The sequence below is a fragment of the Belonocnema kinseyi genome, chromosome 5 (genome assembly GCF_010883055.1).
Source record: "Belonocnema kinseyi isolate 2016_QV_RU_SX_M_011 chromosome 5, B_treatae_v1, whole genome shotgun sequence".
Taxonomy (NCBI): domain Eukaryota; kingdom Metazoa; phylum Arthropoda; class Insecta; order Hymenoptera; family Cynipidae; genus Belonocnema; species Belonocnema kinseyi.
Window position 1 is genome coordinate 87,812,726 of NC_046661.1, and position 17,915 is coordinate 87,830,640.

The 17,915-nt window shown below is 22.4% G+C and overlaps 2 protein-coding genes across 3 annotated transcripts in view; one reads left to right on the plus strand and one right to left on the minus strand.

Moving 5' to 3' along the window:
• LOC117172990 (glutamine-dependent NAD(+) synthetase) overlaps nucleotides 1-17,915 on the plus strand; it is a 141,962-nt gene that overhangs the window by 5,686 nt on the left and 118,361 nt on the right. The window contains exon 2 of the mRNA XM_033361330.1: nucleotides 13,252-13,378. The gene's annotated coding sequence lies outside the window, so the exon portion shown is untranslated. The remainder of the gene's footprint in view (nucleotides 1-13,251; nucleotides 13,379-17,915) is intronic.
• LOC117172989 (cytosolic carboxypeptidase 2-like) overlaps nucleotides 4,699-17,915 on the minus strand; it is a 52,193-nt gene continuing 38,976 nt past the window's right edge. Inside the window, exons 12-16 of one of the 2 annotated variants that reach the window (XM_033361328.1) lie at nucleotides 13,237-13,354; nucleotides 12,975-13,164; nucleotides 12,874-12,897; nucleotides 12,597-12,788; nucleotides 4,699-5,256 (exon numbers count right to left, since the gene is read on the minus strand). In XM_033361328.1, coding sequence (XP_033217219.1) covers nucleotides 4,740-5,256; nucleotides 12,597-12,788; nucleotides 12,874-12,897; nucleotides 12,975-13,164; nucleotides 13,237-13,354 — 1,041 coding nt within the window. In that variant the 3' untranslated portion in view covers nucleotides 4,699-4,739. The remainder of the gene's footprint in view (nucleotides 5,257-12,596; nucleotides 12,789-12,873; nucleotides 12,898-12,974; nucleotides 13,165-13,236; nucleotides 13,355-17,915) is intronic. The other variant, XM_033361329.1, reaches the window with a different exon arrangement.

Sequence of the window (17,915 nt, forward strand, 5' to 3'; positions counted from 1 at the left end):
ACCATTTGATTGAAAATTGATTTTTTCTTTTGTTTAAAATTCATAAATTTGGTTAAAATATATATTATTTAATTGAAAATTACACTATTTCGTTGAAAATTTACCTATTTGGTTAAAATATAGATTTCTAAAGAAATTTTGGTTAAAAGTTAATCTGATTTATTAAAAATAAATATTGTTGGTTAAGGATTTATCAATTTTGATTGAAAATTCATTTCTTTGTTTGAAAAATAAGTTATTCGATTCAAGACTTTTTTTATGAAAAGGAATCTTTTTTAATTAAAATTTTAATTATTAAATTTTTAGTTGAAAATAAGTATTTTTTAGTAGAAATTAATCTTCTTGGTTGAAAATTGATCTTTCTGATTTAAAATTCAACTATTCCAGTCAAATATTGACATTTTTAGTTGAAAATTCATTACTGTGTTTAAAAATGTAACTATTTTTTCTTGAAAGTTAATTTTGCTGGTGAAAGTTAGTTTTTTTGCGGAAAGTAATTTTTACTTGAAAAATTTACTTATTCCAATTAAATATTCCAAAGTTTTAGTTGAAAATTCATCTGTTTGGATGAAAATTAATTTTCTTAATTTAAAATTAATTATTTAAGCTTTGGTTGACAATTGATCTTTTTTAGTACATTTTTTGTTGTTGAAATTTTAACTATTTCAGTGAAAGATTCGTGGTTTTATTTAAAATCCAAATTTAAAAAAAAAAGAGAAAGTACTTCAACTAGTTTTTAGAGCTTTTCCGAATTATGATAGAAATTTTTAATAGATCGTTCGTTGCAAATTTATCTTTTTATATTTAAAACTTCCACTACTCGGTTAAATTGGTTAAAAGTTAAACATTAAACTATTTGTTAAAAAATATATGTACTTTGTGGAAAATTCGTCTTTTTTGTAGAAAATTAATCATTATGGTTGAAAATTTATTTATTTTTTTTGCACAAAATTCAAATCTTCCAGTTAAAGATTCATTTTAATTAAAAATTCATCAATTTAGTTGCAAAATAATTTCTTTAACTAAAAATTTAACTGTTCTATTTTTAGTTAAAAATGAATCTTTTCCAGTTAAAAATTCAACAATTTGAATGAAAATTCAGGTTGAAAATTAACTTTTTGGACTGAAAGTTTTACAATTCCAAATTAAAAAAAAAAAAAAGAAAGTACTTCTTTAGAGTTTTTCTGAATTATAGTAGCAAGTTGTGTGACATTTTTTGTTAAGAATTTATCTTTTCTTAGTTAAAAATTCAACTATTTGGTTAAATTGGTTAAAAAATTAAAATCTTTTGTTGAAAAATATATTTTTTTATTGAAGATTCATCATTTTAATTTAAAATTCAGCTCTGGTTGAAAATTAATATTTTGTATTTAACAATTGAACTATTTATTTAAAAATTCCCACATTTAAAAATGTTGGAAAATTCGTCTTTTTGTTGAAAATTAATCTTAATGCTTGAAAATCTATATTTTTGGTATAAAATTCAACTATTCCAGTTTAAAATTCATCAGTTGGGTTGAAAATTAATTTCTTTAACTGAAAATTGATCTGTTCCATTTTTAGTTGAAAATTGATCTTCTCTTTTTCCAAATTTAACAATTTGGATGAAAACTTGTCTTTTGTAATTCAAAATTCAACTATTTGACTGAAAATGTAACATTTTTTGACTAAAAATTTAATTATTTAATTTTTGGTCAATTATATTTTTTAGTTGAAAGTTAGCCTTTTTTGGTAAAAATTAATCTGCTTCTTTGAAAATTAATATTTTAGGTTCAAAAATCAGTTATTCTAGTTGAATAATCATCATTTTAGTTAAAAATTCATCTTTTTGGTTTAAAATTCAACTGTTCCAGTTAAATATTTAAAATTTTATTTGAAAATTCATCACATTTATTGAAAATATAACTTTTTTTTTAAAGTTAGTTTTTTTGTTGCGCGTTAGTTTGTATTGTCGCAAGATAGTTTTTCATTTCTGTTGAAAATAATTTTTGAATTTGAAATTTAATTATTTAAGTTTTGGTTAACAATTTCTCTTTTTTACTAAAAATTCATTTTGTTTGTTTGAAAATTCAACAATTTCAGTTAATGATTTATCGTTTTATTTGAAAACTCTATTGTTTGGTTTAAAATTATTTTTTTTTAAACTAATAATGTTACTATTCCATTTTTGGTCGAAAATTATTATTTTTTAGTTCAAAATTCAACTATTTGGTTGAAACATTGTCTTCTTGAATTAAAAATTCAACTATTTTGTTAAAAACTCATGTATTGTGTTAAAAAAATTTTTTTTTAATTAATCTTTTTATTTGAAAATTAATCTTCTTTTAAAACTAATCTTTTTGGTTTAAATTCAAACTATTTGGTTGAAAAATTGTGATCTTGAATTAAAAATTCAACTGTTTCATTAAAAATGATTTTTTTGTTGTTGAAAAATTGTATTTTTTGGTAGAAAATTAATCTTTTTATTTAAAAATTATTCTTTTTTTTGAATGAATCTTTTTGGTTTACCAGGTTTTACGAAGTTTAGTAAATTAAACTATTTTTGTTTTAGTTATTTTAGTAAAATTGTATTTTTTGGTGGAATATTAATCTTTTATTTGAAAATCATTCTTCTTCTCTTAAAATAAATTTTGTTGGCTTAAATTTAAACTATTTGGTTGAAAATTTGTCATTTTCAATTAAAAATTCAACAATTTCGTTAAAAATTCATGTATTTTGTTGAAGAATTGTATTTTTTGGTAGAAAATTAATGTTCTTTCAAAATTAATCTTTTTGGTATACCAAGTTTTACGAAGTTTAGTAAATTCAACTATTTTAGTTGACGATTCATCATTTTAATTGAAAACTCTTATTTTGGTTTAAAATTAATTTTTTCAACTAACAATGTTAATATTTCATTTTAGGTTGAAAATAATTATTTTTTAGTTTAAAATTTAACTATTTGGTTGAAAATTTACCTTCTTGATTTAAAAATTCAACTATTTCGTTAGAAGTGCATGTATTTTATTGAAAATTATATTTTTTGGTGGAATAATAATCTTTTATTTGAAAATCATTCTTCTTCTTTTAAAATAAATCTTGTTGGCTTAAATTTAAACTGTTTGGTTTAAAATTCGTCATTTTCAATTAAAAATTCAACAATTTCGTTAAAAATTCATGTATTTTGTTGAAGAATTGTATTTTTTGGTAGAAAATTAATCTTCTTCTTTTAAAATTAATCTTTTCGTTTAAATTCAAACTATTTGGTTGAATATTTGTCATCTTGAATTAAAAATTCAACTATTTCGTTAAAAATTCTGTATTTTGTTGAAAAATTGTACTGTTTGTTAAAAAAGTAATCTTTTTATTTGAAAATTAATCTTTTTGGTTTACAAAGTTTTAAGAAGTTGAGTAAATTCAACTATTTTAGTTGACGATTCATCGTTTTAATTGAAAACTCTTATTTTTCTTTAAAATTATTTTTTTAAACTAACAATGTTACTATTCCATTTTATGTCGAAAATAATTATTTTTTAGTGTAAAATTTAACTATTTGGTTGAAAATTTGTCTTCTTGATTTAAAAATTCAACTATTTCGTTAGAAGTTTTGTTGAAAAATTGTATTTTTTGGTAGAATATTAGTCTTTTATTTGAAAATAATTCTTCTTCTTTTAAAATAAATATTTTTGGCTTAAATTTAAACTATTTGGTTGAAAATTTGTAATTTTCAATTCAAAATTCAACAATTTCGTTAAAAATTCATATATTTTGTTGAAAAATTGTATTCTTTGTTCAAAAAGTAATCTTTTTATTTGAAAATTAATCTTTTGACATTAATCTTTTTGGCTTATATTTGGTTGAAAATTGGTTATCTTGAGTTGAAAATTCAACTATTTCGTATAAAATGCATGTATTTTGTTGAAAAATTGTATTTTTGGTAGAAAATTAGTCTTCTTCTTTGAAAATTAATCTTTTTGGTTTACAAAGTTTTACGAAGTTTCGTAAATTCAACTGTTTCAGTTGACGATTCATCGTTTTAATTGAAAACTCTTATGTTTGGCTTAAAATTATTTTTTTTAACTAAAACATACTATTCCATTTTTTGTCGAAAATTATTTATTTTTTTTAGTTTAAAATTCAACTATTTGGTTGAAAATTTGTCTTCTTGAATTAAAAATTCAACTAATTCGTTAAAAACTCATGCATTGTGTTAAAAATTGTATTTTTCTCTGGACAATGAATCTTTTTATTTGAAAATGAATCTTCTTTTAAAATTAATCTTTTTGGTTTAAAATTCAAGTGTTTCAGTTTTTTGAAAATTCATCACTGGCTGAAAATTGAACTGTTTTACTTAAAATCGTTTTTTTGTGTGTTGAAAATTAGTTTTTTTCAACTGAAAGGTTAATTATTCCATGTTTTTTAATTAATTAAATTTTTTGTCGAAATTTAAGTATTTTTTTTAAATTTATTTATTTTGCAATTTTTGGTGCTGTTGTGTTAAAGAGTGTTTAGAATGAACGTTATGAATTAAAATAAATTTTTCCGTTTTGCGGTAAATATGAATATATTACTTTTATTTGACCGCCTAAATTGAAAAACTTGACCCTGAAAACTCGGGAAAGGACCGGCAATTTAAATTCATTCAAATAGAATATAGTTTTAATTATAGATAATTTAATAAATTTATTTACAATCAAATTCTATTTACTGGCAGTCAGTAGCAGGCAGTATAAATCGCAAATCGCGAATAATTATTTAAATTAATTTCGCTTCGTGCTAGGAACTAAAGCACTCGAAGATCGTTTTTTCCTCGTTCCCGTTTTCTTTTTTCTCGTGGCTTTGATTCTCATAACTGGAGTGTCTTCCGAACTGGAAGAATCTTCAAAAGAATCCACGATTGGTTTTGTTTTTCTCTTCGAAACGATACCAGGTGTTAATCCACCTGATCCACCTTTTCGAAGTTTTTTTCTTGGTTCTGGCTTTTTTGTTTGTGATTTTTGAGTTTTTGGTACTCCAAATAACTTCATGGAATCATCTTTTTCTCTCGGAACTAAACTAGGAATGATATAAGGAAGGTTGAGATTTGAATTTAAAGCTCTCTGTCTTTTTAAACGACATCTCTTTTTTTTAAGAGGTTTTAGACTTTCTTCCTCGGGTGGATCTTCAATCGGTAAAATATTGATTATACGAGCCGATTTTTTCGGGGATTTCTTTTTCAATTTTTTGGCGTCGGGCTTGCGCACGTAATTCAGAGCTTGTAATTTCTTCGAACAGGATCTGAAAAAGTGCAGTTTGAAAATAATATTTTTAAAAATATGAGAGTTTTTCAAGCTTATCTTTTTTTCTCCCTTTCAAACGAATTTCTGATTTTTCTCCTATTTTAGTTGAAACTTAATCATTTTTTTGTTCAACAGTCTAATGTTATATTTGTGGTTCAGAATTCATACCTTTCATTTAAAAATTAAATTTGGTATTAAAAATTTCATTATTTTCTTGAACAAATTAACTATTTTGTTAAAAAGTTACATTTTCAGTAGTAAATTCAATTATTTGATTGAAAGTTAAACAGCTTTGTTAAAAATTAGTTTTATTAGTCAAAGATTTAACTATTTTGTTGGAAAGTATTTTTTTTTAAATTTGTTTAACTAAAAATTTAACTATTCCAGGCTTGTTTCAAAAACTGGTCTTTTTTAATTGAAAATTAAGTTTTTCATTGCATTTTTTTTACATTTCTTTTTGAAAATTGATTTTGTTTAAAAATTCAACTGATTCGTTGAAAACTCTTTTTTATTTTTTTTTAAATTTACTTTTTTAAACTGAAATTTCAACTGTTGCATTTTTTGTTGAAAAATTGCGTTGGTTGAATTAAAGTATTTGGGATTTAAATTTTAAAAAATTTGAATTAAATATGAACTATAATATTTTTTGTTCATAATTGACGTCTTTCGGTTAAAAATTCAACTACTTGAAATATCAATGAGTACATATTTCGTGTACATATTTGGTGTAAAATGCAACTATTTTGTTGTAAATTTAATTATTTTGTTGAAAATTTAACAAATTTGTTGACAAGTTATCATTTTTGTTTCAAAATTCGAACATTTGGGGGCAAATTCAACTTTCTTGGTCTAAAATTAATTTTATTATTGAAAGTTAAATTGTCTTTTAAAAAATGTGTCTTATTGACTTCAAGATCAAACTGTTTGGATAAAAATTAAACTATTTTCTTCCATTGTTTTTACGGAACATTAATAATTATCAGTTGAAAATTCAACTATTAAATTTTTGATTAAGAATTTATTTTTTTATTCAACTACTTGGTTGAAATACTTTTTTTAAGAATTAATTTTATTGTTTGAAGATTTAACAATTTTGTTCCAAATTAGTTTTTTTTTTTAATTAAATTTTTATTTGCAAATCTATTCCATGCTTGATTGAAAATTTATAGATTTTAGTTGAAAATTTAACGATTTGGTTTAAAATTCTCCTTTTTTTGGTAGAAAATTAATTTTTTTCTTCTTGTTTAAAATTAAATATTTTACTAAATATATGAACTATTACATAAATTTAAATTTATTGTTGAAAATGTTATTGAATAAAGTTGAAAATTCGTATTTTTAGGTTAAAGATTCAACTATTTTTTTGATAATTCGTCACTCACTTTGTTTAAAATTTTGTTAAATGAATTTTTCGAAACTCGAAATTTAAATGTTTCATTTATTGCTAAAAATGGAGAGTTGTCAGTTGAAAATTTAACTATTATTAAGAATTTTTTAAAATTCAACTTCGAATTATTTGAACTACTTTCTTAAAAGTTAATATTATTGTTTCAAGAAATAAATATTATTTTAATAATTCATTTTTTTGTGTTGAAAATAATTTTTTTAATGTTAATCTAACTATTTCGTTTTTGGTTGAAAATTGATCGATTTTATTCAAAATTCATCCTTTTGTTAGAAAATTTATCTTTTTGTTTTCATTTAAAATTAAATTCTTATGATTCTTTTTGCTTTTTAAATGCAATTGCTTGGTTGAAAGTTGATTTTCTTGGATATGTATTTTTCTGTTTTGGAATTATTATTATGGTTAAAAATGTACGTCTTCGGTAGAAAATGTAACGATTCTATTGAAAATTCATCTTTCTTAGTTGAACTAAACTATTTTGGATTTAAAATAAAAACCTTTTTTTGCGTGAAATATTAACTACATAATTACATTTTTTAGAATTCATCTTTTTTTATTGAAAATCGAACTACTTGGTTGAAAGTTTGTTTTTCTTTCGTTAGAAATTCATTTTTTTATGGCCATTTATAATTTCTGTTCAAAATTTATATTCTTGATAAAACTTCGTATTTTCTTATTTTAACTGTTTTTAGTTTAAAATTAAAATCTTTTTTTTGGTTAAAACATCAACTATTATATTTGTCGATGAGAATTCGTCTAAGTTTTGTTGAAAATTTAATTCATTGGTTGAAAGTTTAATTCCTTTCTTAGAAATCCTTTTTTTATAATGATTCATCGTTTTGGTTGAGAAGGTAAGTTTTTTATGAAAATCCGACTATTTGGTTAACAATGAATTATTTTACTGAAAAACAAATTTTTTAGTTAAAAATTCATATGCACATTTGAGTCGAAAGTTTATCTATTCGGTTGAAAATTTAATTATTTTTTAGAAATTTACTTGTTTTTGGTAAAAAATGATTTTTTAAATCAAAATTGTTTTAGTTGAAAGTTCACGTATTTTGTGGAAAATTTATCTTTTTCCGTAGAAGATTAATCTTTTTGGTTAAAAATTCACCTTTCCGTTTAAAAATTGAATTATTTGTTTAAACATTAATCAAATGTGTAAAAAAATTTAACAATTTTGAACAAAATAATTTTTTCTGTTAAAAATTCGTCTTTTTGGGCTTGGAGATAAATCATTTTAGTTAAAAATTAATTCTTTCTGTTGAAAATTTAACTATTTTTTTTGTAAATTCGCATTTCTGGCATCAAATTAATTTTTTAATTTAAAAGGTTGAACATTTGTCGTTTTTAATGGAAGGTTCGTGTATTTTGTAGAAGAGTCGTTTTTTTTTGGTTGCTCAAATATGACTTTTTTGGTGAAAACTTAATTTTTTAATTTAAAAATGTAAATATTGCATTTTTTGTAAAAAATTATTCTTTTCTAGCAAAAACTTAAAATATTTGTATGAAAATTAATCCTTTCGGTTAAGAATTCATGTTTTTGGTTAAAAATTGAATTATTTGGTTAAAAATTAATATTATTTGCGTATGATTTAACAATTTTGTACAAAATTATTATTTTTTTTTGTTTTGAAAATTGGTCTTTTGGGATTAAAAATTCAACTATGTGGTTGAAACTGAACTTTCATTGTTGAAAATTCAGGTTTTTAGTTAAACATTGAATTATTTGGTTAACGATGAACATTATTTGTAGAAGATTGAACAATTTTGCAAAAAATTCGTCTTTTTCGGTTCAAAATTTACCTATTTGACTCAAAATTAACTGTTTTTGTTAAAAATTCACTTATTTTGTCAAAAGTTTAGAGATGAATAATTTCAGTTGAAAAATGTATCTGTCCGTTTGGAGATTAAACTTTTTTTTGGGAAATATGCGTTTTTTGGTGAAAAGTTAATTTTTTAATTTGAAAATGTAAATATTCCATTTTTTATTGAAAATTTATCTTTTTTAGTAAAAACTGAAAGTATTTGTATAAAAATAAATATTTTTGGTTGCAAATTTATGTTTTTGGTTCAAAATTGAATTATTTGGTTAAAAACTAATATTATTTGCATATGATTTAACAATTTTGTAAAAAATTCATTTTTTGTTGTTTAAAATTTGTCTTTTGGGGTTAAAAATTCAACTATGTGGTTGAAAATGAAATTTCTTTGTTGAAAGTTCAGGTTTTTAATTAAAAATTGAATTATTTTGTTTACAAGTAACATTATTTGTAGAAAATTGAACAATTTTGTAAAAAAAATCGCCTTTTTGGGTTGAAAACTCAACTATTTGACTGAAAACTAACTTTTTTTGTTTAAAATTTACAAAATTTATCTGTTGGGTTGAAAATTTAACTTTTTTGAGGAAATATGCTTTTTTTCGTAAAAAGTTCATTTTTAATTTAAAATTTGTTTGATTTGTTAAAACTCAATATTATTTGCTGAAAATTTTACAATTTTGTAAAAAATTCATTTTCTTATTTGAAAACTGGCTTTTTTAGTTTGGAAAATTACCTATTTGGTTGAAAATGACCTTTTTATTATTGAAAAAATTAATATTCCATTTTTGGTTCATAATTTATCTTTTTTACAAAACAATTTAAGTATTTGTGTAAAAATTCATTTGTTTTAATTAAAAATTCCAATGTTTGGTTGAAAATTCATGCTTTTCGAAAAAATGTAAATTATTTGTTTGAAAAGTGGACTATTTTGAAAAAAATTGATTCATTTTTTGAAAAATTATTTTTTTATTTAAAATTCGTCTTTTTAAGTTTGGAGATTAATCATTTATTCTGTCTGTTGAAAATTTAATTCTGTTTTTTATAAATTCGCTTTTTTGGTATAAAATTCAATTTTAATTTGAAAATATAAATATTTCACGTTGATTGAACATTTGTCTTTTCTAGTTGAAGGTTTATGTTTTTTTTAAAGAAAATTAATCTTCTCGGTTGAAAATTTAGAGTTTTAGTTAAGAATTGAATTATTTTCTTTATAATTAACATTATTTGTAGAAAATTGAACAATTTTGTAAAAAATTCGCCTCTATGGGTTGAAAATTCAACTATTTGACTGAAAAGTAACTTTTTTTGTTAAAAATTTAAGTATTTGATCAAAAATTTGGAGATGAATAATTTTAGTTGCAAAATTTATCTGTTCGGTTGAAAATTTAACTTTTTGGGGGAAACATGCTTTTTTTGTTACAAAGTTAATTTTTATTTAAAATTTTGTTTAATTTGTTAAAACTCAATATTATTTGCTGAAAATTGAACATTTCTGTAAAAAATGCATTTTTTTGTTTTAACATTAGTCTTTTTTGGATTAAAAATTCCACTATTTCGTTGAAAATTCACGAATTTTCTCAAAAATTCGGAGATGAATAATTTTAGATGAAAATGTATCTGTTTGGTTGAAAATTTCAATATGCTTTTCCTATTCGCTTATTTGGTATAAAATTAATTTTTTAACTTGAAAATGTAAAAGTTCAATTTTTGGTTGAACATTTGTTTGTTTTTTTAGTTCAAAATTCATATATTTTCGTAAAAAAATAATTTTTTTCGTTATAAAATTAATCTTCTGGGCTGGAAATTCATGTATTTGGTTAAAATTTGTATTATAAACTTGAAATGAAATTTAGACAATTTTACTATTTTGTGAAAAATTCAATTTTTGTTGTTGAAAATTCGTATTTTTGGGTTGGAAATTCAACTCCTTGTTTGAAAATGACCTTTTTATGATTGAACAAATTAATATTCCATTTTTGGTGGAAAATTTATCTTTTTTACTACAAAATAAAAGTATTTGTGTAAAAATTCATCTTTTTTAGTTAAAAATTTAAATACTTGGTTGAAACTTCATGCTTTGCGGTAAAAAATGTTTTGAAAAATTATTTGTTTGTTTAAAATTCGTCTTTTTGGGTTTGGAGAATAATCATTTTAGTTGAACAGTTATTCTTTCGGATGAAAATTTAACTATTTTTTAGGAAATATTAAATATTCCATGTTGATTGACATTTGTCTTTTCTAGTTGAAGGTTCAGGTTTTTTGAACAAGAGACTTTTTTTTAAAGAAAATTAATCTTCTTGGTTGAAAATCTAGGGGTTTAGTTAAAAATTGCTTTATTTTGTTTGCAATTAATATTATTTGTAGAAAATTGAACAATTTTGTAAAAGAAATTGTCTTTTTGGGTTGAAAATTCAACTATTTGACTGAAAATAAACTTTTTTGTTTAAATTCACGAATTTTGTTAAAAATTTGGAGATGAATCATTTTAGTTACAAAATTTATCTGTTTGGTTGAAAATTAAACTTTTTTGGGGAAATATGCTTTCTTTGGTAAAAAGTTAACTTTCAATTAAAAATTTTTATAATTTGTTAAAACTCAATATTATTTACTGAAAATTTCACAATTTCGTGAAAAAAATTATTTTGTTGTTGATAATTGGTCTTTTTGGGTTGAAAATTCAACTATTTGGTTGAAAATTAACTTTTTTTGTTGAAAATTGACGAATTTTCTCCAAAATTCGGAGATGAATAATTTTAGTTGGTAAATTTATCTGTTCGGTTGAAAATTAAACCTTTTTAGGGAAGCCTTTTTTGGTCACATTTAATTTTTTAATTTGAAAATGTAAATATTCCTTTTTTTTGTTAAAAAATTTATCTTCTTCAGTAAAAACTTTAAGTATTTGTATATAAATTAATCTTTTCTGTTGAAAATTTATGTTTTTGATAAAAAATTGAAATATTTATTTAAAAATTAATATCATTTGCATATGGTTTAACAATTGTGTAAAAAATAAATATTTTTTGTTGAAAATTGGTCTTTTGGGGTTCAAAAGTCAACTATTTGACTGAAAATTAACTGTTTTTGATAAAAATACAAGTATTTGGTAAAAAATTTGGAGATGAATCATTTTAGTTGCAAAATGTATGTTCGGTTGAAATTTCACTTTTTTGGGGGAAAGATGTTTTTTTTGGTAAAAAGTTAATTTCTAATACAATTTCTTTTTAATTTGTTAATACTGAATATTATTTGCTAAAAAGTTAACAATTTAGTAAAAAATTTAGTTTTTTTTTTAAAATTGGTCTTTTTGGTTTAAAAATTCAACCATTTGGTTGAAAATTTCACTTTTTTGGGGGAAAGATGCTTTTTTGATAAAAAGTTAATTTCTAATAAAAATTTTTTTAAATTTGTTAATACTCAATATTATTTGCTAAAAAGTTAACAATTTAGTAAAAAATTTAGTTTTTTTTTTAAATTGGTCTTTTTGGTTTAAAAATTCAACCATTTGGTTGAAAATTAATTTTCTTTATTGAAAATTCACGAATTTTCTCGAAAATTCACGAATTTTCTCGAAAATTCGGAGATGAATAATCTAAGTTTAAAATGTATATAATTGGCTGAAATTTTCACTATTGCTTTTAAACAGTTTTTGGTTTTTTTTTCGGTATAAAATTATTCTTCATGAATTATTTGATTGGAAATTAATCTAATTTGTAGACAATTTTACTATTTTGTGAAAAATTTATTTTTTGTTGTTGAAAATTCGTCTTTTTGGGTTGGAAACTCCATCAGTTGGTTGAAAATGACCTTTTTTTTGGTGAAATACTAATATTCTATTTTTGTTTAAAAATTTCTCCTTTTTAGAAAAAAATTAAACTATTCGGGTAAAAATGAATTCTTTTCAGTTAAAAATGCAACTACTTGGTTGAAAATTTATGCTTTTGCATTGAATTTAAAATGGTACCTATACATTAATTTTATTTAAAAGAATTCACCCCCTATTATGCCCCTATTCTTATGTAAAATCGTCCTATCTCACCTTTTTTCAGATTATTTTGGACTCTGAATTCTGAAATTTCGAAAATAAACATTATTTGAGAAAAAAAAACTTACTTGAGCAAAGCGTCACTATCAGTTTGGTAACCTCGAGCCATATTTGATATTCCCCAACTGAGAGGACTTTTCCTTAACGAAATTGCACTTTTTTCAAATTTCACTCCCGTCCATATTTTTTGCCTCAGTGTTGTTAATTTTAATGGTACATCATCTACTCTCGGCAAAATTGGGGATAAATTTCTCAAGTTTCTAAAATAATATAGAATAATCAATAAGTTTACAATTATTTTAAAGAATAGCACAAGTTTTAAGATAAAATCAATCAATAACTTACAATATAAAACAACTCATCCATAAACTAAAATTTAAAATAAATTTATTACTGATCTCCTAGTAAAAGTAATCAAAAAAGATTTAAACAAATTATATTTTCACCTTGGCAATGGATGAAATCGAGAAAAGTATCTCCTCTCCTCAAAAGTTTCTTTAGTAATCAATTCTTCGCCTAAAGATAAACTACGTGGTCTAGCTAATGTTGGCAACGAAAATAATTCGTTTTCTTGTGGTTCTTCGTTTCCAGAAAAGATACTTTGTTCTTTCAAGTCTTTACAATTGTCTCTAAATTCTAAAAAATAGAGAAGAAATTATTTACATATTTTTTTCTATGAATTATTAATTTACAATTCAAAAGAATTGCCTTTTTCTTTTGCAGATCTCAATGTGAGTGACTGTAAATAATTTTCATCGGAATCTGTATGATCGCAGAGATCACTTCCTGGATCGGTAGTTGGTAAATCCATGGCAGTTCTGTTAGCCTGAGAGAAAATACAAATAGAAAGGTAATAACATTAAAATTCAGATTTCACACTCCTGCATCTAATCTCGTTTTTCCCCTGTTTTAAAAAGAATTCCTCCTTTTCCCTTGTTTTCAAGAAACTTTCCCCTTTTGTCAAATTCAACTGTTTGGCTGAAAAATAATCTGTTTTGGTGGAAAATTCTACTGTTTGGTTGCAAAGTCAACTACTTGGATCAAAGTTGAACTATTTGTGAAATAATATTTTTTTTTCGTTGAAGATTTATTCTTTCATAAAAATTTCACTATTTTATTGAAAGAAAAAACTGTTTTTTGTATGAAAATTTATTTTATTTTGGTTCAAAATGAAAATGCTTGATTAAAAAATATTCTTATTTTGGAGGAAGATTTGTTTGAAAATTAAATTACTTTGTTCAAATTTGAACAATTTGGAATCATTCTTTTGGTTGAAGATTCATTTCCATTGTTAAATTGTCATTATTTTATTCAAAGAAAAACCTTTTTTTTATTGAATATTTATTTTCTTCTTTTGTTTCGAAATGAAACTGTTAGGTTGGAAAATAGTCTTTATTAATGGAAGATTCAACTATTTGATTCAAAATTGATCTTTTTTGTTGAAAATTTAATTACTTGGTTGAAAGTTTAATTCTTTTCTTAGAAATCCTTTTTTTTTCATGAAGATTAATCGTTTTGGTTGAAAAGGTAAGTTTTTTTTATGAAAATTCGACTGTTTGGTTAACAATGAACTATTTTTGTAAAAAAAAAAATTTTAGTTAAAAATTCATGTACACATTTGAGTCGAAAATTTATCTATTCGGTTGAAAATTTAATTATTTTTTGGAAATTTACTTGTTTTTTGATAAAAAATGATTTTTTAAATAAAATTATTTTAGTTGAAAGTTCACGCATTTTGTGGAAAATTCATCTTTTTCGGTAGATTATTAATCTTTCTGGTTCAAAATTGACGTTTTCGTTTGAAAACTGAATTATTTGTTTAAACATTAATCAAACGTGTAAAAAATTTAACAATTTTGGACAAAATAATTTTTTCTGTTAAAAATTCGTCTTTTTAGGCTTGGAGATAAATCATTTTAGTTAAAAGTTTATTCTTTCGGTTGAAAATTTAACTATTTTTTTGGAAATTCGCGTTTTTGATATAAAATTAATTTTTTAATTTGAAAGGTTGAACATTTGTCGTTTTTAATTGAAGGTTCATGCATTTTTTTAAATAATGATTCTTTTGCCTGAAGATTCATCCTTTGTCAAAAATTTCAATATTTTATTGAAAAAAAGAAAAAGTGAATAAAGAATACATGTAACTGTTTGGTTCAAAAATAATATGTTTTAGTGGAAGATTTAACTTTTTGGTCGAAAATTCGTATTTTTTTGTTAAAAATTCTTTTGATTTTGTTTGTTCAAAATGCAAGGTTTCGGTTCAAAATTAATCTGCTTGGCTTGAAAATTCAAATGTTCGGTTGATAATTGAACCATTTTGTTAAAAAGACATATTTTTTTTGTTGAAAATTCAACTACTTGGATAAAAGTTGAACTATTTGTGAAATAATAATGTTTTTCGTTTAATATTTATTCTTTCATAATAATTTCACTATTTTATTGAAAGAAAGACCTTTTTTTGATAAAAAATTCATTTTAGTTTGCTTCGAAATGAAACTGTTGGTTGAAAAATAATCTTTTTTGATGTAGGATTCAACTATTTGGTTGAAAATTAATCTTTTCGGTTGAAAAACCTATTTTGGTCAAAATTCATTTTATATTTGTTCGAAATGAAACAGTTTGGTTGAAAAATAAATTTTTTTTTTGAAGATTCAACTATTTGATTAAAAATTCCAAAATTTGGATAAAACTTATTTTTTTTGGTTCAACATTTAACTGTTTGGTTAAAAAATAATATATTTTAGTGGAAGATTAAACTATTTAGTTTAAAAATTCGTTTTTTTGTTGTTAGAAATTCAACAATTTTGTCAAAAATTTTGTTTTTTTTTTTGTTCAAAATGCAAAGTTTTGGTGGAATATTCAACTATTTGCTTGAAAATTCAACGATTGGGTTACAAAATTTGTTTTCAACATGCAACGTTTCGGTTGAAAAATCTGCTATGGAGAAATATTCACCTGTTTAGTTGAATATTCAACTATTTTGTTTAAAATACACATTCTTCGGATAAAAATTCAACTACTTTTTTCAAATTTAAACAATCTGGAATAATTCTTTTTATTGAAGATTCATTCATTGTTAAAAATTTAAATATTTTATTCAAATAAAATCTTTTTTTATTGAAATTTCATTTTTTTCTTTTGGTTAGAATTGAAAACGTCTGGTTGAAAAATAATCTTTTTTGATGAAAGATACAATTATTTAGTGAAAATTCTTTTTTCTTTTTGGTTGAAAATTCAACAATTTTGTTAAAAATTATTTTTTTTTTGTTCGAAGTGGAACGTTTGGGTTGAAAAATAATCTTTTTTGATGAAAGATTCAATTATTTGGTTGAAAATTCAACTATTTTGTTAATAATACATCTTTTTTGGTTTAAATTCTTTTCATTGAAGATTTATTCTTTTATAAAAATTGCACTATTTTACTTAATGAAAAACCTCCTTTTGTATGAAAATTAATTTTGATTTGGTTCGAAATGAAACTGTTTGGTTGAAAATTTTTTTTTTATGGAAGATTCAATTATTTTGTGAAAAATTTTTCTTTTTGATTGAAATTTCAACAATTTTGTTGAAAATTCTTTTTTTGTTTGTACAAAATGTAACGTTTTAGTTGAAAATTAATCTTTTTTGACGGACAATACAATTATCTTGTTGAAAATTCTTTTTTTTTTTTGGTTGAAAATTCAACTATTTTGTTAAAAATAAATCTTTCTTGGGTAAAAATCCAACTACTTTGTTCAAATTTGAACAATTTAGAATCTTTCTTTTGGTTGAAGATTTACCTATTGTTAAAAATTACACTATTTTATTCAAAGAAAAACCTTTTTTTATTCAAAATTCATTTTATTTTGGTTCGAAATGAAACTTTTTGATTGAAAAATAATCTTTTATTGGAAGATTCAATTATTTTGTTGAGAATTCTTCTTTTTGGTTGAAAACTCAACTGCTTGGATCAAAGTTGAATTATTTGTGAAATATTTTTTTTTTTTGAAGATTTATTCTTTTGTAAAAATTTTACTATTTTATTTAAAGAAAACCCTTTTTTTATGAAAATTAATTTTATTTTGGTTCGAAACGAAACTGTTTGGTTGAAAAATAATATTTTTTGAGGGAAGAATTAACGATTCGTTTGAAATTTCAAATATTTGGTTAAAAATACATATTTTTCTTTGAAAATGCAAATACTTGGTTCAAAGTTGAACTAATTTGCGAAATAATAATTATCTTGGTTGAAGATTCATCTTTGGTTGAAAATTTCTCTATCTTATTGCAAGAAAAACCTTTTTTGATACAAATTCACTTTACTTTGGTTCAAAATAAAACTTTTTGGTTGAAAAAAAATCTGTTTTGGTGGAAGATTAAATTATTTTGTTGAAAATTCAACAATTTTTATAACAAATTTTTTTTCAAAATTTAACTGTTTGGTTGAAAAATAATATGTTTGATGATTAGATTAATCCTTTGTCATAAAATTACACTATTTTATTGAAAGTAAGAACTTTTTTTGATAACAATTCATTTTATTTTGATTCGAAATGAAACGGTTTGGTTGAAAAATAATCTTTTTTGATGGATGATTTAATTATTTTATCGACAATTCAACAATTTTGTTAAAATAATTTTTTTTGCTTCAAAATGCAACGTTTAGTATGAAAAATAATCTGTATTGGTGAAGATTAAACTATTTTGTTGAAAATTCGTCTATTTTGTTAAAAGAAACCCTTATTTTGGTAAAAATTCATTTTATTTTGGTTCGAAATGAAACTATTTGGTTAAAAAATAATCTTTTTTGGGGAAAGATTCAATTATTTTTTTGAAAATTCAAAAACTTTTTTGTTTCTAAATGTAACTATTTGGTTGAAAAATAATATGTTTTAGTGGAAGATTCAACTATTTGGTTGAAAATTCAACTATTTTTTTTAAATATCTTTTTTGGTTGAAAATTTTACACTTTAGTTCAAAGTTGAAATATTTTGTAAAATATTCATTTTTTTACATTCTCATCATTTATGATTGAGAAAGTATTAGAATTGTCGGAAATTTGACATCACACTTTTTCAACGGATCTCCACGTTTCGAGACTCCTTGAATCCGAAAATCAGGTTTTCACGGTGGCGTCTGTCTGTGTCCGTCCGGCCGTCCGTAAACACGATAACTTTCGAAAACATAAACGAATCAAATTCATCTTTGGCACACATTTTTTAGGCCCTAAAAGAAAGGGCGAGTTCGTGAACCAGCCATTTTTGATCAAAATTCAAAAAGTGAGCGCATTTTGAAAATTTTGAGAATACTTTTTTCAGAATTTGACAATTCTATGTACAGATATTTATAGTATTAAAAAGAACAAACAATTTTTCCTAATGACTTTTTTCGATAAAAAGAAAATTATC